The following is a 22,802-nucleotide window of genomic DNA, read 5'->3' as shown; positions in this document are numbered from 1 at the left end:
GCATGATGTACGCCTAAATATTAAAAACAAATACCCATCACCCTCTGAGCGAAGAAGCTGCTATAGATGACACTTCCCAATCTCTCGTATGTCCCAATTTCAAGACACATCACCTTCACAGAAACATAAGCGGTGATATCTCGAATCACCATCTTATTAATTCAATACATCAAACTCTGGAGATGGAGCTGAAAGTAGCTTTAATTTGTTGATATAAATGGATAAACATTTTGCATAACTTCACATCAAGATTTTCATAATAATGGATAAACAAAGCTTTCGGTTATATATATATTTTTTGAAAACTTTATTTATTCATTCAAAATACAGATAATAAGTAACATACATAACAATAAACTAAACATGAACGATATATTTTATATATATGAAAGAAAAAAGAAAGGAAAAAAAAAGAGAACCCCCCCTTTCAGCCAACTCTCCTAAGGAGAGCCATAAAAGGAGAAAAAAAATAAAGAAAAATTAAGCATCCATATAAAGATCTAATCAATGTAAATTAAAATGTAAATATTCTGAATATAACAACCACTTATTAATAAAAAAAACTATAGTTATCACATGAAACATATGTGATTTTTTCCATTATTGAACAATATTTCATCTCATTGTGCCATCTATTAATATCAATCATATTCGTATCTTTCCATGTACTAACAATACATTTTTTCGCTACAGATAATGCTAAATATACAAAAGCAGGTTGAAATTTATCTAATCCCAGACCTTTCAAAGGTTGCAAACTACCCAATAAAAATACTGTCGCATCTAAAGGTATTTTAATCTTATACAGGTATTCCAGAAACAATTGTACTTTCTTCCAAAAAGGTTGTATATATATGTACATGACCAAACTGCATGAAAAAAAGTTCCAACAGCGTTACCACATCTAAAACACAAATCTGATTCATGAAAACCATATTTTTTTTAGCTTTTCAGGTGTTAAGTATAATTGATGTAAAAAATTATAACTAATCATTGCATAACGTGCATTTATCAGTCTAGATACACTATCATAACAAATATCTGACCAATCATCCTCGGAAAATTAAAACCAATCTCCGCTTCCCATTTACCTTTAGATTTATCCCAACCCTTTTTATCCATACCATCCTGTAATATTTGATACATAACTGAAATATAACCCTTCTCTGGTACCTTCATAAGAAAGGTTGGCCATATTTAAAGACATAATGATATAAGATGATAATAAGAGATGAATAATGGATAATTAAAAAGAAATAAGATGAATTCAAAGAAAAGTATTTTGATGCTTACAGCTCCTCCATGGTTCTTCGAAAAATGAAAGCAAGCTCCTTGTATGTCTGGATATTATGACATATGATGTCATAGGTAACACTACAAACAACAATTTTTCTTCAAGGGATAGTCATAAAATTACCTAAGAAGTAAAAACACAAGGTTTTAACCTTTACAGCTGCCCCTCAGAACCCTTTTAAATCTTTCCCTTCACCTTATATCTATGCCTTCTAGTTTTACATTCCTCTGCCCTGGGAAACAGTCTATGACTAGATTCCATAACATAAGAGCATTCAAGATTCATTTTATTGTCATAGTAATAAACATTGTGTCCTGTTACATGAAATTTCTTTTTACCTGCTGCAAGGCAGACAGATTCACCACTAGCAGGAATTGCCTAAGCACCTCTTACAGACAGAGAGAGAGAAGCAAAAGTGAGTGCCCCCCCCCACCCCAGAGTCACCGAGTGTCTGTAGATTCGTCTCCAGCACTCCCACAGCCACACAGAGACCAATCCAAACCATTGGTGACCCAAGCTCTAGATCTGAACCGCTGACATGGGCAAGGATCCTTCAGTGCCATCAGCACCTCCCTGCACCTGGTTCCAATACCTGGTACCCCCTCCAGCCAGTTTGAGCCGGTCTCCAGCAGCATGCAGTCCGGCACAAGACTCCCTACATCAGTCTCTGGCAGCCCACAGCTTCTGCAGGTTCCTTGCCTTAGGTTGCCAGCTGCCTGCTGTGTGCCCTGGTCTGTTGTTGTGGTTGCTGATCCCAAGGGTCGTCTCCTTCACTTCTCCCTCTCAGACAGTGCCTGATCTTCCTGTCCTCTGGTGCCCTGCTCCAGTCCTCCACTTCCCTGGAGTCTGCAGCCCCTCGTGGCTGCTGCCGATTAATAGGTGCCGCCATCTTGTGCCCAAACCCGCGGTCGCGGGATCTCAACTAAAACCACTGTCGGCCCCCTTGACAGGCCGTTAAAGCCCACGCAGAGTTGACAGCAGTCAAATGAGTGGCTAGACCTCGCAGGAGCACTGTATCTCTTCTCCCCCACTCCCCACTGGTCTGCACCAGTGGCAGTGCTGCTACATCAGTGGCTCTGGCAGCACCGCCATATAGGAGCAGGAGTAGGCCATGCAGCCTGTCAATCCTGCTCCGCTGATCTGGCAGTGGACTCAGCTCCACTGACCTGCCTGTTCCCCATAACCCTGAATTTCCCAACTATGCAAAAATCTAACCATCTTAAATATATTTAATAGAGTAGCCTCAACTGCCACCTCAGGCAGTGAATTCCACAGATTCACTCCTCTCTTGCAAAAGCAGCTCCTCCTACATCTACTTCTCCAAATCTTGAGGCTACGTCCTCCAGTTCCAGTCTCACCGACCAGTGGAAACAACTTTTTCTGATAAGATCATTCCTTTCATAATTTTATGTTTATATATCCTCTCTGGAATTTCAGTGAGTACATATCCAAGTGACTCAATTTCCCCTCATCTCCTGGTGAACTTCCCCTGTACGACAACCAAAGCCAATATATCCTTCCTCCAGTCAAGAGACAGGCTCCAGGCCTGGCTGCACCAGCCCCTCGTTATAGCTGCAGCAGATCCTCCCTGCTCTTAAATTCAATCCCTCCAGCAACAGTCCCATTTGCCTTCATGATTACCCGTGGCACCTGCAAACCGATGTTTTGTGATTCATGCAAATCCTTGGCCCTCATGATTTTATAAACGTCCAATTGGTTACCCTTGGGCCTCCTCCAGTCCAGAGAATAGCCCCCACCCACCCAAGACTGTTACAACACTTACAGTGTGCAGGGGTTGTAGGGAATGCTTTGCACTGTTAGACATCCGTGGTCAAAGAGTTTGTGTGGGAGGCTTCCTTTAGATGTCCAGCTATCTGTCTCTGGGTCATAGCAGTCAAAGGCATCACTGTCTTCAATGGTGTGCTCAGAAGTGATATACCGGCCTCCAGTAACATAGACCTTATTGTTTACAACAGTGGCTCCATGATGCATCTTCCTCTCTTTCATATCAGCACACTTTATGAATTGGCTGCTCTTTGTGTTGAAAGCAATAGTTCTCCTCGTGTATCCTGAGAGAATAACAGGTAAACGTAAAAAAACAAAGCTGTGGTGGCCCTTTGCAGTTCCACCATGGGGGCCCGCAAAATGAAGGAGGAACGCAATGATCCAGCAGGCTGCACGAAGCCTGCAATGCTGCTCTCCAATTGGCCACAACCAAAAGAGCTTAACTGGTCGATCAGGGAAAGCAGATCACAAACACACTAATCAGTGCTGAGAGGGTTTTGGCCATGCCCCTCAGGTTGAGAATAAAAGCAGGTCTGTGAGCCTAATAAAGCTCAGTGTTAACTACACCCATCTGGGTTTTTGTTGTTCTTTCTGGGAACAACGTGTTCTTTCTGAGCTAATCCGCATGCAGCTATAACCTTTCCTGTGCTGTAGGCTCAGCAGAGCCATAGCATGGAGCAGCCAACAACAAAGCCATTATTCTCAGGGACAAGGCAGAAGATTGAAACTGAAAAACAGGACATTCCTGAACTACTCTGCAGGACAGGCGGCATCTCTGAAAGGGAAACCAGCGCCCATGTGTCATAGCGTAAAACACAATTGTCTGCAGACATGGTGATTGAAGTAAAAACATGATGCTGGGGAAACTCAGCAGGTCAAATTTATGTAGCAAAGATATCGATATATAACCAACGTTTCGGGCTTGAGCCTTTCATCAAGGTGTGGGCTAAATGTAGTCAGGTGTTTGAACAAACCTACCTACATTTTGCCCACACCTTGATGAAGGGCTCAAGCCTGAAACATTAGTTATCTTTGCTATATATCACCTGCTGAGTTTCCCCAATGTGTCGCAGCGATGAACCTTTTTCAAAATTGAGTCAATGAATGGTCACGCTGCTCCAGAGCTTTCTCTTGTTGTTTATTTACAGGGTCAGGACATCACTGGCAAGGCCAGCATTTATGGGCCATCCCTCATCACCCCTTGAGCAGGTAGGGGGTGAGGCTCCTCACTGAACGACTTTGCAGTCCCTCTGCTGAAGGCACCTGCCACAGTTCTGTTGATGGCTTGAGTTCCATGAGTCAGAGCAGAGACAACGAAGAAGCGGTGACCCACCGGGGAAAAATCCTTCAGGCACAGGCATTCCCACGACCTCACCTTTCTTTATGGTGGTGATTGCAGATCCGGGAGGGGCTGTTGGAATGCCATCTTTGAGCTAAAGTTAGCCTGGACGGGCGGGCGGTGCACATTCCCACCGAGCTCCTCCTGCACCAGAAAGACGAAAAGGCCATTGGGGGTGGTGGGGGGGGGGGGGTGGGGGGGGGGGTGGTGGGGTGGGGTGCAGGAACACAATAGGCTGCAGTAGGGTTGGAAGACCACGGGGTAAGGGAAGTCCCGGGTTGGGACACTGGGGATGTCTCTGAAAATAGGGAGGTCTGATCATCAGTGGGGATGAGTTGTAAAGATTGAAATCAGTTATTCGGAGCAGGTGGGGCGGTGTCATGGATCAGAGGGATTAAGAGCTATGAAGATAGTGTTAACAAACCTCTTATGATCACACCTGAAGCAGGGTCCCACTAGGAGATGGAAGATGCTCCTGTGCAGAGGAATGTCATGTACAGAGGACAGAGCATTCTGTACTGGGCCATAAGGCCGTATCGACAGACTGTCTGTCAGCTTTGTACCATAAATGCAAATTAAACCCACAGCAGAATAATAAAGGCAGGGATTAATGATTTCTCAGAGCAGTTACAATTCAACCCCTCTAATCCATAAAGGAAGCAATTGAATTTACTATCCACCAGCAATAAATTGTTCTTGCAGCCATTTAAAATGGTTTATTTTCTCTCAACTTGCTTCTTTCTGTTTGTTTTTCTTTCTCTCCCTTTCAGGCCAATCTTTCTTTGGCATTCTCTGCAGGATTTAATGGCGAAGGCTCCGCTATTGTCATGTTATTCTACATTTAGAATGTAACCTATGTGAAATTCTTTAACTTTTGTCTACCGTAAGGAAGACAGAAAGTCGCCACTTTGTCCAGCGCCCCCCACAGAAATGAGGCCCCAGTGAGGAACGAACTTGCGACCCCTGGTTTATAAGACCAGTCCTCTAATGGGCTGAACTATTAAATTTAAATTTAGACGGCAACAGGCCCTTTCAGCCCACAAACCAATTACACCCGATTGACCTACAACCCCTGGTACATTTTGAATGTTGGGAGGAAACCAGAGTCCCCGGGGAAAACCCATGCAGACACAGGGAGAATGTGCAAACTCCTTATAGATAGCGCGGGTTTCAAACCCTGGACCCAATCGCTGGGCGCGGTTACGGTGTTGCGCCAACTGTGCCACCCACTCTTAATTCACCCAGAATTCTTCTTCATTCTGTGCCTAATACTCATTGCTTATAGCGAGTATCTATTGGTCTCAGTAATTTCCATCTGATCTGGCCAATTAGTAGGGAAGTTCTGAAGAGATTGAATTAAAAGGAGAAAGTAACCTTCATTTATTGGGTCCTACACCTAGCTGCCTCATGCTGACAGATTTGGTGCCAGTGTTCTAGCACAAGACTAATGTCCTTATCAAGAATGCAACACCGATAACACTTTACCTCCAATAATAATAATCCTGTCCCCAACCACAGCTGCCGGACCACAGATGTTTTTGACCATTCTTGTCTCCATTCTGAACCACATATTTCGAGATATGTTGTAAACCTGGAAAATGTGGCAGAAATAACAGCGAATGTTACGAAAGAGCTCCTCTGGCCCAACCTTGTAATATGTTTATCTCCAGTGTTGCTGGAAGTATGTGGTTATATTATCGAGGAAAGAACGAATGGTCTGACTATAGAAGAGAAATCAGGGTAAGGGTTCAGAGACCCTTGTAAAGGGGTTTGGAGGGAGATGCGAAAGAGAACCAAGTGCTCCAAGTACACATAGCTTATTCTTCGTTTCTCACCCACCTACTATGATGCGAGTGAAGCCATTCGGTCCATCGAGTCTATGCTGGCTCCTACCAGAGTCATCTCATTAGTCCCATCCCCCCTGTGTTACCCTCCAAATCATGGACATCAATTTCCTCTTGACTTTACTCCCCAGGGTAATTTACCTATAGCCTTATTGCTTCAGTCTGCCCTGGCCCATGTGGGGAATGGCCCCCTCCTATGCTGTCTATTGACTTCAGCTCGGAATTTATTATGATCTTTCCCCAGAGGCTGGTGGAGAAGCTATCCTCACTCAACACCCTTCTCTGTAATTGGATTTAAATTTAAATTTAATTTCTAATTTAAATTTAGACATACAGGCCATTTCGGCCCATGAGTCTGTGCCACCCAATTTACAGCCAATTAACAGTATGCATGGAGGAAATCAGATTCCCCCAGAGAAAGCCCACACATGGTGAGAACTCAAACCCTGGTCCTGATCACTGGCACTGTAACAGCATTGTGCTAACTGCTGTGCCTTCCTAACAGAAAGACCACAATCTGTCCGGGATGGTAGCAAAATATCCAGCACTGTCACGCTGAGCACTGGCGCACATCAGCCCGCTCCTGTCCACGCACTGACCCACGACTGCATTGCCAGGTTCAGCTCCTATACTGTCATCAAGTTTGCAGGTGACACAACAGTCATTGGCCTCATCTGCAATGATGATGAGTCGCACTGCAGGGAAAGGGTGGAAAATCTTGTGAAATGATGCTAGAGTAATAACCTGAGTCTCAATGTCATCAAGACAAAGGAGATGAATGTTGACTTCAGGAGGACCAGGAATGACCACCCTCCACTACTCTTCAACAACTCTGTAGTGGAGAGAGTGGAGTTCACTTAGCTAGTGACCTATTGTGGACACTCAACATCTCCTCACTTGTCAGGAAGGCACAACAGCGACAACACTTCCTGAGAAGACTGAAACGGGCAAGGTCACTGGCCACCATCATGTCAACCTTCTACAGGAGCTCTATCACAGTGTGGGTACAGTTGCTGCAGAGAAATGGATCGGAGGTCAATCCACAGGACCATCAGAGTGGCAGAGAGGATCACTGGGTTCTCTGTCCCTAACATCGACATGAACTACTAGGATTGTTGCCTTAAAATTATTGAGGACCCTTTCCACCCCGCACACAGCATCTTTCAGCTGCTCCTGTTGGGAAAGAGATACAGGGGTATCAGAGCCAGCACTACTAGGCTGAGGAACAGCTTCTTCCACCGGCAAATAGGATGTTGAATAATGAAAGGAACTACTAACACTGACCATCCAAGCCTCTCATTTGTACAAAACAATTTGGTGAAGCCTGGATTCGGCGGATTGGGCGAAAGAAACCATCACTGGTTCAACGGGCAGAAAGGCGATTCTCAGCAATGCATCGTGGAGCACTAAGAGGGCACAGTGAGATACACACAGAACACTGCTGGCCATTGACTGCACCCTGACCTGTCTCCAGCCATCTCGACTATGTCTTGCCACTGGGTCCAGATAGGCCGACGTGAATGAGTGAGGCTGACGACCTGCGCAACTCTCCCTCACTTCAATCGAAGTCAAGTGGAAGTCATGACTTCAAACCCAACTGATTTTGAAGTCATGGTTGTCTTTGACTACGAAGGATGAACAACAACAACATAACCTGACAAAACAGGGCTCTCTGGTCCTCGGTGCAAAACACGCAGACACAAAACCAGACATAACACACATACAGACAAACAATACGATAAGAGAGATGGCAGAATACCCCTGGAGGGAGGAGGAGAATGTTCTCTATGTGCGACACGCTGTCGGAAAGAGGGGTGCAGGCAGATTCAATCGGAAGATACAAAAGGGAATCAGATTAATCCTAGCAGCTAAGAAGTATGCTGGGATTTGATCTAAATGACTTGCTAACAGGAACCCAATGGGCTAAAATTTGCAGTGGAAGTCTGAGAAATAACATCCATTTTGAGTCATCAGATGAATAATTTTCCAACTATTTTACAAAAATGTCAGGGTAGCTAAAGGTTATATTCTGATGATGTTACAGCTCGAATCCAACAAGCAGCAGTGAGTAATGTATCCTTTTACTCCCCTGTGATCCTCTGCTACAGCAAGATTGAAGGCTGAGCATCATCAAAAGGTAGAACAAGATCTGGCAAATATTCTTAATGGACAGGTTTATGTAATTACAAGGGGCAGCGATAAGCTCTTTCACCCAGGATGGGGGAGTTTAAAACTAGAGGGCATAGGTTTAGGGATCACAATCGCTATACGAAACCTTTGCTCTGGATTTGGGCGGCATGGTTAGTGCAGCGGTTAGTACAATGCGATTACAGCACCAGCGATGGGACCGGGGTTCGAACCCCCCCACTGTCTGTAAGGAGAATGGATGCTCTCCCTGTGTCTGCATGGGATTTTCCCAGGGGCTCCATATTGGGGTGGGGGTTTGTAGGTTTATTGGGTGCAATTGGGTGGCATGGACTTGTGGCCGAAATGGCCTGTAACTGTACTGTATGTCTAAATTATTTTTTTTATACTATTTATCACTCAAGAGGTGAAACAGCTGAATGCTCATTCATCCCATTCATAATCACATTATTTATCATTTATTTTAATTCTGCTCTCAAACTCAAACTCAAAGATTTTGATGACTCTTTAGCCATAGATGAGATATAATTCAGCTGGAAAGGAATTCACAATAATATTTGTGGTATTTTGGGATGCGGCTTCAACTATAAAGAGAGAGTGGATAGACAGAGACTTCTCTCTGGAGAGCGGGATGGAGGGGGACTGTATAAGCATTTGGAGGTCTATAAAATCAAGAGGGGCATGAATAAATGGTGACAGTCTTTTTGCTAGGATAGATGAATCTATAACCTGAGGGCATATATTTACAGTGAGAGGGGAAAGATCTCAAAGGGACTGGGCAAGTTTTTCCACACAGAGGGAAGTGGGTATGCAGATCGAGCTGCCAGAGGTAGTGTTACAGGCAGAGATGATTGTAACATTTAGAAGACTTTGGGCAGGGACACAAAGAGGATAGTTTAATGGGCTGGCTTGTTAGACCACGTGGTTGGCATGCACATGTTGGGGTGAATGGCCTGTTTCCATGCTGTAACACCTGACTCTATCTGCTAATGTTTGAATCTGATTTGGGACCTTGGTTCATCAACCCAGGGAAATATTAATCTTCAAAGGCAGTGGTTCTCAACCTTTTTCTTTCCACTCATGTACCACTGTAAGTAATCCCTATGCCATCGGTGCTCTGTGATTAGTAAGGGATTGCTTAAAGTGGGATGTGGGTGGGAAGGGAAGGTTAAGAATCATTGCTCCAGACCCAATTGTTACTGAAATATTTGGTTTGAGAAAAATTGTCATTGGCCCATTTCCTTTGGAGTTATGAAACCGTGCACATAACAAGTCAATGAGGTATGATTAAAACAGTGGTTTTCAAACTTTTTCTTCCCACTCACATACCACCTTAAGCAATCCCTTACTAATCACAGAGCACATATGGCATAGGGAATACTTAAAGTGGTATGTGAGTGGAAAGAAAAAGGTTGAAAACCACTGTTCAAAGGCAACAGGAGTGAGGGAGGGGGGTTATGGTGGGATAAATGTCACATCTGTCTTCTTACTGTTTTAGCCACCTCTGGAAGTCAGTGTTTAATCCAGACTGAATTGAACCATTTTTCCAATCCTTGCTGGTGGTCATACACTCATCCTGAATACCGGTTTGTTCTCAGCAAAAATAATAGTGATAGATGAAACAATTTCAACCTTGCAGAGTTAACCTTGCATAAAACTCTCCCATGTGTTTGCTTTGTACTGTTTGATTCGTCATTGTGTTGGAATGTGAGACTGCCAGGATTCTTCTCTTCCAATAAATCACTAATGTAACAGTAATAAATGTTGTGACCTGAATTTAAACGGTGACTACTCTACCCAAGACCGCGAGAAACCGCACAGAGTTGTGGATGCAGCTCAGACCATCACACAAATCTAATCCCTACCTCCCAACCATCGAATCCACTTAACAAAGCAGCCACCATATTAGAAGACTCAAGACATGTGAGAGACCTGGAGCAAAAACATAACCTGTTGAGGGAACTCAGTGGGTCAAGCACATCAGTGGGAGATAAGGAATCGTCGTGATGAAGGGCTCCAGCCCGAAATGTTGCCCACTGAATTCCTCCAGAAGATTGCCACACTCTTCACCCCCTCCCATCCAGAAGAAGATTGATGAGTGAGAGACCACACACCACTAGATTTAAGAACACTTTACACCTTGTGCTTTCCAGCTTTCTGCCTTGGCATTAACATTGACTTCACGGTTTCTGCTAATGCACTCTCCTTTCCTCCTGTCTTCTTTCCCTCACTCTCCACCCCCTTCCCTCTCTATTCACCCAGCCATCCCTCTGCTCCCTGCTCTCTGCTTTTGCCCTCCCTCCCTTCTCCACCTATTACCTCCTGCCTTTGGGACCGTGCTCCTCCCCCCATGCCTGCACCCCGACCTTTTTATTTGGGCACCTGTCGACATTTTTCCTCATGCCCAAAACGTCGTTTACGTACCATTATTTTTGCTACAGAAAGGACACTGTTTGACCTGCTGAGTTTCTCCATCATTTTGCTTTTACTCTTTCATGCTGTTAACAGACTCTTGAACAAATCTCATGCTGGTTCAATGATATGTTGCCTTTGCTGTGTACAAACTGAACTGAACTCTCTCTGCCCATCTGCACTTTGTCTTACTTGCTAAACTATGTATGAGGTGCACAGCTGGACAGCTGGCAAAACAAACATTCGCACTGCGCCCTGGTCCATGTAACAACCAGCTTGAACTAGGATGCCCTAATCTATTCACTGAGTATTTGCAAATGAAATTGAACAGCTCGCCACAGGGCAGACGGACAATGCCCTGTCAAGGATTTAAGTGCAGTAAAGGCTGGAGTAAAAGGTGTTGAGGTTGACAGAGAGACTTCCAGAGGATTGCCCATCAGTGGGCACAACCAGAAGTTGATATTGGTTGGGCACAAATCTGGGAGGAGGTGGGTGAAGGGAGGAAGATGATTTTATTTTTTAATTACAATGACCAGAATACCAAAACTGTGGCTTTAGCCAATGTGTAGAGTGCTGAAGGGTCGTAGAACCATAGAACATTACAGCACAGAAACAGACCCCTTCAGCCCTTCAAGTCTGTGCTGAATCATTTTTCTGCCTAGTCCCACTGACCTGCACCCAGTCCATAGCCCTCCATACCTCTCCCATCCATGTACCGGTCTAAATTCTTCTTAAATGTTAAAATTGACCCTGCATTTAGCACTTCAGCTGGCAGCTCATTCCACACTCCCACCACTCTCTGTGTGAAGACATTCTCTCTCATGGTCCCTCCCCATTTCACCCTTAATCCATGTCCCCTTGTTTGAATCTCCCCCACTCTCAGTGGAAACAGACTGTCCACATTGACTCTATCTGTCCCCTCATAATTTTGAATACCTCTAACAAATCTCCCCTTAATCTTCTACACTCCAGGGAATAAAGTCCTAACCTGTTTAACCTTTCCCTGTATCTTAGTTCCTGAAATCTGGGCAACATCTTAGAAAATCTTCTCTCATTCCTTCTATCTTATTGATATATTTTCTATAGTTAGGTGACCAAATCTGCACACAATACATCAAATTTGGCCTCACCAATATCTTATACAACTTTGCCATAACATCCCAACTCCTGTACTCAATACTTTGATTTTTGAAGGCCAATATGCCAAAATCTCTTTTTACAACCTTACCCACCTGTGACACCACTTTCAGGGAATTATGTAACTGTATTCCCAGATCCTTCTGTTCTACCACACTCCTCAGTGCCCTGCCATTTACCATATATGCCCTTTCATGGTCTGTTCTTCCAAAATTCAACACCTCACTCTTGTCTGCATTAAATTCCATTTCCCATTTTTCAGCCCATTTTTCCAGCTGGTCCAGATCCCTCTGCAAGCTTTGAAAATGCCTTCAATCTTAGTGTCATCTTGCTGATCAAATTTACCACATTATCATCCAGATCATTGATATAGATGATAAACAATGATGATCCCTGCAGTGATCCCTGAGGCACACCTCTAGTCACAGGCCTCCGGTCTGAGAAGCATCATCCACCACTACATCCTGGCTTCCCCCGTCTAGCCATTGTTGAATCCATTTTTCTACTTCACCATAAATGCCTAGTGTCTGAATCTTCCTGACTAACCTCCCATGTTGAAAGTCTTACTAAAATCCATGTAGACAACATCCTCAGCCTTTAATTTGTCAACTTTCCTGGTAACCTCCTTGTAAAACTCTATAAGATTGGTTAAACATGATCTATCATACATAAAGCCATACTGACTATCCCAAATCAGTTCCTGGCTAACCAAATAATTGTATATCTGATCTCTTAGAACACCTTCCAATAATGTACCTACTACTGACATTAGGCTAATTGGCCTATAATTTCCAGGGTTACTTTTGGAGCCTTTTTTAACAACAGAACTATGTGAGCTACCCTCCATTCCTCCAGCACTTCACCCGTGGCTAAAGACATTTAAAATATTTCTGCCAGAGCCCCTGCAATTTCTACATTAGCCTCCCATGAGACCTGAAGGAATATCTTGTCGGGCCCTGGGGATTTATCCACCCTTAATCTCTTTAAGACAGCAAGCACTTCCTCCTCTTTAATCTGTAGAGGTTCCATGAACTCACTGCTTGTTTTCCTTACTTCCCATGACTCTATACTTGAATGAATTCTGATGAAAAATAAATTTAAGATCTTCCCACATCTCTTCTGGCTCCATATAAACCCGACCCCGCTGAAGGGGACCAATTTTGTCCCTTGCTATCCCTTTTGCTCTTAATATACCTGTAGAAATCCTTAGGCTGTCCCTTCACATTGTCTGCCAAAGCAGCCTCATGTCTTCTTTTAGCTTTCCTGATTTCTTTTGAGGTTTTTCTTGCGGTTTTTACACTCATCTGCCTTTACCTGCTCTACACCTCTTTCTTCTTCTGAATCAGATCCCCAATATCCCTTGAAAACCAAGGGTCCCTGTGCCTTCTAACTTTGCCCTTGATCCTGATAGGAAAATACAAACCCTGTACTCTCATAATTTCCCCTTTGAAGGTCCTCCACTTGCCTCTCACATCCTTGCCTGAAAACAACTTATCTCAATCCACGCATTCTAAATCCTTTCTCATTTCCTCAAATTTAGCCTTTCTCCAATTTAGAATCTCAACCCAAGGTCCAAATCTATCCTTCTTCAAAATTAACTCATGGCGTTATGATCGGCAGGGGCAATTGGAAGAGGGCAGACGAGGCAGTGGAGTCGATTGTCTTCCTGGGGAGGGAGGGATGGTGTGAGCAGCGTCTCCTTGTCGACTGTACCTGTATCAGGCGAGCCGCGTTCTGCGCCGCATCCTGTCCACCGAGAACATAGAGGCGCTGGTTGGCGGCAGCGGTAGCCGGGTGCAGCACAGCCACGGGCATGGAGGACATCCTCTCCCAGAGCCCGAAGACACTGTCGTACCTGTGGAGTGTGTCGAGCACCTCTTGGTGGGGCCCAATCCCCCCGAGGGAGAAAATAAAGTTCAAGTGTGCCAAGGTCTGGTGGGAATAGCAGGGGAGGAGCAGGTCTGGTTCAGGGCGCCAGCGGTTGAGCTTCAGGGAGAGGCTGTAAACTCGTGCGCTCGCAGTTCTCTGGTGGTTCTCCACGAGGAGCCCGCCCAGCAGGTACACGCTCCTGTGCAGGCAGACAGCCGAGGCTTTGTACAGGTGCAGCGGGACCTTGGACAGCGCCAGCCACTGCTGCCCGGCGTGGTCGTACATGAGCACCTCCCTGGTGGTCTGCTGGTTGCTCTTCCTCCCTCCCACGGTGAGGAGGAACTGCCGGGTCGCCCGCCTGGGCGGGAGGGGCGGGAGGGGCGTGATGCCCGGGCTGCCGGAGGGACTCAAGGAGAACAGGGCACGCAGGGCTGACTCCAGGATCCCCGCGCAGGCGGCCGACTCCCGAACCAGGGGGCTGCGGGCGATGAAGTGCGACAGGTAGGTGGGGTGCACGTACTGGAATCGCACCTTCTCCAGCAGTCGGTGAGCCTGCCGCTGCCGGCTCTGCGGGTCGTGACTGACCCAGGCAGCCAGGGCGTCGAATACCTGCTCCTCGTCGGCGCGGAGCTCGTCGTCTCCCAGGTAGTCGGCCAGCTCGGAGCAGCCGAGCTCCTTCAGCCCCTCGGAAGATGCCACCTCCGGGAACTGACCGAGCACCGCCGCCCTGGCACGGCCGTGCAGGCTCTGGCAGTGGAACGCTTGCGCCAGCCTCGCCATGCCAAGGCAGTTTGCGGCGCTCAGCCGAGCCTGCAGGTATATTGAACAAGCTTCGAGCACCCTGGGGTACTGGTACATGGCCGCAGCTTCCATCACAGAGAAAACATTGGCTGCGCTAATGGTCATCTCCCCTGTGTACACGTAGTCCACCAGGAGCTTCAGAATGTCTCCGTCCAGCCCCAGCAGATGCACCCGGGCCAGCGACCTTTCTCTGAAGTCGTGGCAAAACATCGCCCAGAAGTAGCGGCTGCTTGATGCCAAAACGTTTCGGTGACAAGGGACCTCTTGGTCCCCGGCACAGAGAGTTACATCCGTCAGCGTCCCTCCAAGCCGAAGAGTATTGAGTTGTTCCAACAAATGACGAGGCAGGTCCATTTCCTTGAACTGAAGCGAGTCTCGAGGAACTGCGGGCTCATTCATGCTGTAGAACAGATAATTTTTCAGACGTTAAAGACGTTTTCAGACGCTAAACATCTTTTAAGTAGAAATTCTGTAGGGCATGCAGTCCAGGCGACCGATGTCAACCTAGAATCTAAACCAGTGGCTCTCAACCTTTTTCTTTCCACTCACATCCCACTTTAAGTCATCCCTGTGCCATCGGTGCTCTGTGATTAGGAAGGGATTGCTTAAGGTGGATGTGGGTGGGAAGAAAAAGGTTGAGGACCACTGTTTTAATTGTACCTCATTGACTCGTTATGTGCACGGTTTCATCGCTCCAAAGGAAATGGGCCAATGACAATTTTTCTCAAGCCAAATATTTCAGTAACAAGTGGCTCTCAACCTTCCCTTCCCACTCACATCCCATCTAAAGCAATCCCTTGCTAATCACAGAGCTCCGATGGCATAGAGATTACTTAAAGTGGTATGTGAGTGGAAAGAAAAAGGTCGAGATCCACTGATCTAAACCTTTTTCTACCTGACACCTCAAACCCCCTATTTTTCTTAATTCCTGCTTTTGAGTCTTATCTTCCTATTGTACCACCTCCATGCAATGTATTCCAGGCACCCACCACTCTTCCAGTTAAAAATAAAATGAACCTCTGACTTCTTCCCTAAACATTCCTCCACTCACCTTAAACAGATGCCCTCTGGTATTGGCCATTGCTGCCATAGGATAAAGGTGCTGGCTGTCCACCTCATAATCATGTACACCTCCATAAAATATCATCTCATCCTTGTCACTCCAAAGAGAAAACATAGAAAATAGGTGCAGGAGTAGGCCATTTGGCCCTTCAAGCCTACACCATCCATCCTTATGATCATGGCTGATTAGTACCCAGTTCCTGCCTTCTCCCCATACCCCTTGATCCCCTTAGCCACAAGGACCAAATCTAACCTACTCTTAAATATTGACAAGAAACCGGCCACAACTACTTCCTGTGACAAATAATTCCACAGATCCACCACCCTCTGAGAGAAGAATTTTTTCCTCATCTCAGTCCTAAAAAACTTCCCCCTTAGCCTTAAACTGTGACCCCTGGTTCTGGTTTTTCCCACCATTGGAAACAACCTTCCTGCATCTAGTCTGTCTAATCCCTTAAGAATTTTATATGTTTCTATAAGATCCCCCCTCAATCTAAATTCCAGCGAATACAAGCCTAGTCTATCCAACCATATCCAAGTCCTTCCATCCCTAGCTCAGTCACTCTTGAGCAGATGCGAGGATCAAGAATAATACACAAATGTGCTGGAGAAACCGACTAAGGGCCCATGCCTGAACCTTTGGCCATCTTTTACTTCCTGTGGATGCGGTGTGACCTGCTGAGTTTCTCCAGCACATTTGAGCATTGCATTTGCGGCAAGGTTGGCGTAGCGGTTAGTGCAAGGCTATTACAGCACCAGCGATCAGGACTGGGGTTCGAATCCCGTGCCGTCTGCAAGGAGTTTGTACGTTCTCCCCGTGTCCGTGTGGGTTTTCCCCGGGGGCTCCGGTTTCCTCCCACTGTTCAAAACGTGCTGGGGATTGTAGGTTAATTGGGCAGCACAGACTCGTGGGCTGAAATGGCCTGTTACCATGGTGTATGTCTACCTTAAAATAAAGACATATTTTCCATTCCAGGCAACTTCATATGCATTCTATGGCAGACACAATACATTGTTTAACCTCCTGTTACAGGAAAAATGAGATCTGTACATGGTATAAACAGTTTGTAATTCAGTTATTTTTAAACTTTTTTCAGCTATGGCCCCCTTCCCCCCACCCCTCCTCCCCTCCACCCTTCCCTCCACTCCTCCTCCCCCCCACCCCAGAAGGCTGCTCAATGTTCACGGGCCTTTTCCCTATGAATCGGCCAAGTTTTGGTTTCTTCTGCATTTCTCTCCTACTGATTACATAAAAAAGCCGTAAAAATATATTTATGTTCTGTGAGGTGAAAAGAAAACAAAGACTTTTACTTTAATGTGCTGTGGCCCCCAGGGGATCCGTAGGGCCCTTGCTGAGAGTGGTTGCTCTAGTTTGTTGCACCCCAACCATGGATGTGGGTGGTTCAGGAATAGCAATGCATTCTGGAGAGGTTCACTCGTTTTGTAAGCTTGGATGGTGCATAGCTCTTTGGCCCAAGTCTGGGATTTTGCAGCTTTTCGCCAAGGGAATCAGTGGAAAACCCAGGTGTGGAATGTGTAAAGTGACTGCAATGCACTGAGTTGTGATCTGGAACACAAAATGACCTTCATTAAGGAGAGGGTGGTAGGTACACGGGACAAGCTTTCAGGGAAAGTGGGAGAGACGTGGACAAGTTTAATGTCTACAAAACCTTTGGACAGGTATATGGATTTGAAAGGTGTAGAGGGATATTGGCTAAACACAGGCACATGGGACTAACTTAGTGTGGACAAGATGGCCGAAGGGCTCTTTATATGTTGTAGAACTCTCCAACTATGGTCTTTTGAAAGGGTTGGACAGATGGTTGAAGAAGTAACATTTGCAAGGCTTTGAGGAGAGAGTAAGGGGGGGGATGCGATTAATTGGAGGCTGATTAAAAAATCTTAGCCTTTGCTGTGACACTGTAAAATTGGGGGTGGGGAAGGGGGCCACCTCACTGGTCAGACAGGAAATAGGTTGAATAGCAGATCCTCCTACACCTTCTGACGTCATCCTCCTCACCTGAAGTCACATGACTTGATACCTGGACTGACCACTCAACCCCCCCCCCACCCCCCCGACCTTGAGGTGTACGATGATGAGCATACAAGGAATGGCTCTGTTTTGGTGATGCTTTCAGACAGCTCCTGGCTGCATTCCACAGGTTTTTCTGGAGGACCATTTGAGAACGGTGTGCCATATAGGATGGGGGGGGGGGGTTTCAGTCTTGGCACGCACATGGGGGAATTATTGCGGTTCTCCTGGTTTAACTTGTACCCTCGTAGGATACCGAGACAGCTGTGTGCTGTGTTCATGCATTGGGGGGAGGGTGGCAGGTACTGTTCAACACCCTCAGCAGTTCAAGATACCTTCTGCAGGTCATTGTAACTCAGGTGACCTATATGCTGAAAGGTCATTTACGTGCAGGTGTGCTGTTCCCCGTTTGTCAATAAATTCCATGTTTTTAACCACCAACACATGTCCAAGGTTGTCGCTCCTTAAACCTTTCCAATCTGTCCTCTGTACCTCCACCGCCACTAACCGGTGCAGCAAGACGCTTTGGGTTAGCGCCTGGCTCCAGACCAGAGATGTTGAGTGTAAACAGGGAAGGTTCAGTAGCAGGACATCTCCAGAGGCCCAGAAAACTCAGGCACCAAACAATTTACACCATAAAAAACAGAGCAAACCCAATACACTGCAAGCAAGGGTCAAAGTCTCGAGAGGTCTAGTTTCTGACCGCATGGCAGCTGGCAAATTATAATTGAACTGGCAAAACAGATGATCTTAGCAGTGGCAAACATGGTTATGGGCTGTGAGGGAGGGAAGGTTTAGATTGATGCTGGAATAGGTTTACATGGGTTATTCTATGTTTTATGAATTTGCTGGCCTGTCTGTGACAATGTGAGTGAGATTTACTGCAACTGTATCGCATCACTACAGAGATGATTGGAGATAGAGAATAGATGTTAGTGTCACTGGGAGATGGCAGATGCTGGAATCTGGAGCAAAGCACAACCTGCTCATGGAACTCGATGGGTTGAGCAGCATCCGTGGGAGAGAGGGGATGGTTGATGTTTCTGGTCAGAACCCTTCATTAAGCTGCATTAACAAGGTAAACAGTGACAATCTGCTTCCGAGAGTGGGAAAATCCAACACGAGAAGGAGAAATTGAAACAAGAGGTCACTAGTTAAGAGTTAAGGGGCTAAAATTTAGAAGTAACATGAGAAGGAACTTCTTCACTCAGAGAGTGGTGGGTGAGTGGAATGAGCTTCCAGGAGAAGTAGTGGTGCCAGGGTCCATTTTGTCATAGGTATATGGATGGGAGGGGAATGGAGGGTTATGGGCAGAGTGCAGGTAGTGGGACTAGAGGAGAGTACTTGGTTTGGTGCAGACTAGAAGGGCCAAAATGGCCTGTTTTCATGCTGTAATTATTATATGGTTATATAAGGTGAGGGGGTGGAATTCAGAAGGGCACTCAGAGGGTGGTGGACACATGGAATGAGCTACTGGACAAAGAGGAGGAGGCAGGTACATTTGGATTCTTTAATTTACATTTGGACAACTCTTTGTATGGGAGGGTACTGGAGGGGCCTGGAGCAAATGAGGGCAAGTGATAAGTGATAAGGTCCACACAGGAGACTAGCATACAAACTTAAAGAGAACGGTTTAGGAGGTATAGTGTTAAGGTGGATAGAGAATTGGTTGATGGACAGGAAGCAAAGAGTAGGAATAAATGGGTTCTTTTCAGAATGGCAGCCAGTGACTAGTGGGATCCATGCTGGGGCCACAGTTGTTTCCAATATATATCAATGACTTAGATGTGGGAATAGAAAGCAGCATCTTGAAATTTGCAGAGGACATGAAGTTAGGTAGCGGGGTTAGCTGTGTGGAGGATTCAAGGGGGGTGCAGGGTGACTTGGACAAATTGGGCGAGTGGGCCAAGAAGTGGCAGATGCAATATAATGTGGATAAATGTGAGGTTATCCACTTTGGAGGTAAGAATAGGAAAGAGAATTATTATCTAAATGATATCTGTTTAGAAAAAGGGGAAATGCAGCGAGACTTGGGTGTCACTGTGCACCAGTTATTGAAAGTGGGCGTGCAGGCACGGCAGGCAGTGAGGAAGGCGAATGGTATGTAGGAGTTCATAGCAAGAGGATTTGAGTACAGGAGTACAGAGATCCTGCTGTAGCTGGACAGGGCCTTAGTGAGACCACACCTGGAGTATTGCATGCAGTTTATCTGAGGAAGGACATCCTCGCCATGGAGGGGGTGCAGAGAAGGTTCACTAGACTGATACCAGGGATGGAAGGACTTGCATATGAAGAAAGGTTGGATAGACTAGGCTTGTATTAGCTGGAATTTAGAAGATTGAAGATCTTATAGAAACATATAAAATTCTTTAAGGATTAGACAGACTAAATGCAGGAAGGTTGTTTCCGATGCTGGGGAAAACTAGAACCAGGAGTCACAGTTTAAGGATAAGGGGGAAGTTTTTTAGGACTGAGATGAGGAAAAATTTCTTCTCTCAGAGAGTGGTGAATCTGTGGAATTCTTTGTTACAGGACATAGTTGAGGCCGGTTCCTTATCAATATTTAAGAGGAGGTTAGATTTGGCCCTTGTGGCTAAGGGGATCAGTGGGTATAGGGGGAAGGCAGGAACTGATCAAAATGAAGGGCAGTGTAGATTTGAAGGGCCAAATGGCCTACTCCTATACCTATTTTTCTGTTTCTAAGTGGAATTAATGCATGACAAGCTAGGCCTGTGGGTCATGGGACCCTGGTTTCTGATTGCTCTATTTAACTATTTTATTGGATTGATTCCAGTGTCTCCTAGTGGCTAAGCTGAATTCTTCTTCTGTTTGTCCATTGAGATGAAATGATCCTCTGAGAAGCACACCGTGTGCTAACTGCTACTTAAGCCAACTACATTTTTTGTCCAGCCTGCAACACTTTGGGAACTATTGCCTCTCAGGTTTCATTGAGGTGGCGTTAGACTCATCCGTTCTTCTCCAAACCTATGAACTGGGTGCCTGTATGGTCTCTCGATATGATACCCACAACAAGAATGGAGCGTGGAGCAGAGTATTTGCAGGAACCCCCAACACATTTAAATAATACTTGCCCAATGTGTCCCACCCTCATTTTCAACCCTGTACCCTGCCCCATTCCTTCCTTAGCCCAAAGTTTCGGGGGTGGGGGGGTATTATTTGAGTTTGAATTCAACAGGATGCCCATTCATAAGGCTGGGGGGATGACGTGTAAACACCTCGTGAAGACGAAGCAATTACTCAAGGAATATTACCGACTGCATGAGAGAATTTAGTCCTCAACATTCGTGAGGCAGTAACTTTACAAATTGACAAGCCCAGAAAAAGACACATGCTGGTAATGCAGTGAATTTTGATTGTCTCCAATAGATCATTTAATTACCTGATTAATGGTGTCCAGATGAGTTTTCTCAATAGGACCAAGTGTTCCTCTTCACATCTCCTCCTCCTCTCACTGTCCGTCAGCAGGGCCCAATGTGCATTTACAGCAGGAGAATCTGAAGGCCTTGCTGAGGTTGGTGCCAGTGAAATGTTCTTAATTTCCCGTTTCTCAATGTGTTACGAGGCAGACAGCCTTACTTCGATAGATCACGACACGACACAGTATTCACATTCTGGGTCTATTAATAGAACAACATGTTCTTTCCACTAACAGCACATGTGACATCTCGCTTGTTTATGCTGGTGATAAGATAATTTTGATGCCTCCGCTGGAGAAAATACAGTAAAATCCCTGGTGTCCGGAATTCAAGGAACTGGCCGCCTCAAGCAACTGGCAAAAAAAATGGAGGAAAATAAACAATTTAAAAAATAAATAAGAATAAAATAATAGGTAAAATAAGTGTCTAAAATTATAATAGTAAATGTTCTCTGAAGTAACAGATAAACATTTGGTGAAGATGGGAGTGAATATTTAGCCAATGGAGGGCCTTTGTCGTGTTTTGCTCATAGCAGCTGTTTGAATAAAGTTGTGTGAAACAGCGATGGCATCACCCAGGATGAAGATCTGGTTGATGCCGCTCGCTGTTGGGGCGACTCTCTTAATGTGTCTCCTTATCCCTGCTTAGTCAGAGTCACCCTGGTCAGAGGCTTCAGCTGTAAACTTGGGGGGGGGGTAGAGGGGTTAATTCTCTGTAATGTTATTGTTTGTCTTTTGGGCTGCTACATGAGGGGGAGGAACCTGCAGATGCAGCGACGGTTAAATGTTTTCAAAGAATGTGACTGAAAATAGAGTAAAATGCTTCAAGGTTTATATATTCCTGCCAGTGAAGTTTGTTTAGTGTAAGTATTTTATTTTTTAAACTGTTTATTCTTAACGCAGGTATATTAGTTAGGTATTGTAAGAGTAAGTCTCAAACAACCGGAAAAAAACACTTATCCGGCATTTGCTAATCCCCACAGGTTCCGGATTCCAGAGGTTTTACTGTATTCAGAGTTTGTTAGGCCCACTCTGAGCATGGGACATCCAGTGGAAATTGATAACTGGGTGTCTAACTTCAAAATAAAATCCTGTTAACATGCAGCATGGAACGTGTAACATAAAAAGTTGTACATAGAACATGGAATAATACTAATTACACTCACTGTGTAATTAACATCCCCCTTACATCTCCCGTAAACATTCCTTCTTCTCACCTTAATTCCTCCTCTATCTTTGTTGAGTTGGGAATTCTCTGGATGTTGACACAGCGTTGTTGCCCCAAATGTCCTCCATCTGCCTAAACTAATTGGTGATAACTCCCCGTGATTCTTTTAGAAGCTCCTTTAAGGGGAATGGGAATTCCATTATATTCTCATCTAAAATGAGGGTCTCTCTCTGTACCGTCTTCTCAGATTCAACAGGAGCATGATTCTTAGACTGATAACCCCCAATTGTGTTACCCACACAGGAGAGCACATAAGATCCATTTCACTGACACCGGGGGTGTGGGGTGGATGGGGAGTGGTGTTGATCACAACACAGAACATCACTCTTATCCCGAGGGGAGTGGTGCTGAGTCCAACACGGGACATCACTCTGACCCGAGGGGGAGTGGTGCTGAGTACAACACGGGGTATCACTCT

The 22,802-nt window shown here is 45.4% G+C and overlaps 1 protein-coding gene across 1 annotated transcript; it reads right to left on the bottom strand.

The window, feature by feature from the left end:
- Window positions 1-226: 226 nt before the first annotated feature.
- LOC138755065 (kelch-like protein 38) lies at window positions 227-21,369 on the bottom strand. The gene is made up of 5 exons (XM_069920260.1): window positions 21,121-21,369; window positions 13,670-15,026; window positions 5,904-6,009; window positions 3,078-3,363; window positions 227-1,417 (listed from the first exon to the last, which is right to left on the bottom strand). The coding sequence occupies exons 2-5, from the start codon at window positions 15,023-15,025 to the stop codon at window positions 1,414-1,416; spliced, it is 1,752 nt and encodes a 583-aa protein (XP_069776361.1). The 5' UTR covers window position 15,026; window positions 21,121-21,369; the 3' UTR covers window positions 227-1,413.
- Window positions 21,370-22,802: the final 1,433 nt, after the last annotated feature.

The sequence above is a fragment of the Narcine bancroftii genome, chromosome 2 (assembly GCF_036971445.1).
Source record: "Narcine bancroftii isolate sNarBan1 chromosome 2, sNarBan1.hap1, whole genome shotgun sequence".
NCBI lineage: Eukaryota > Metazoa > Chordata > Chondrichthyes > Torpediniformes > Narcinidae > Narcine > Narcine bancroftii.
The sequence above is the reverse complement of the archived record's forward strand: the minus strand, read 5'-3'. Positions and strand labels throughout refer to the sequence as shown.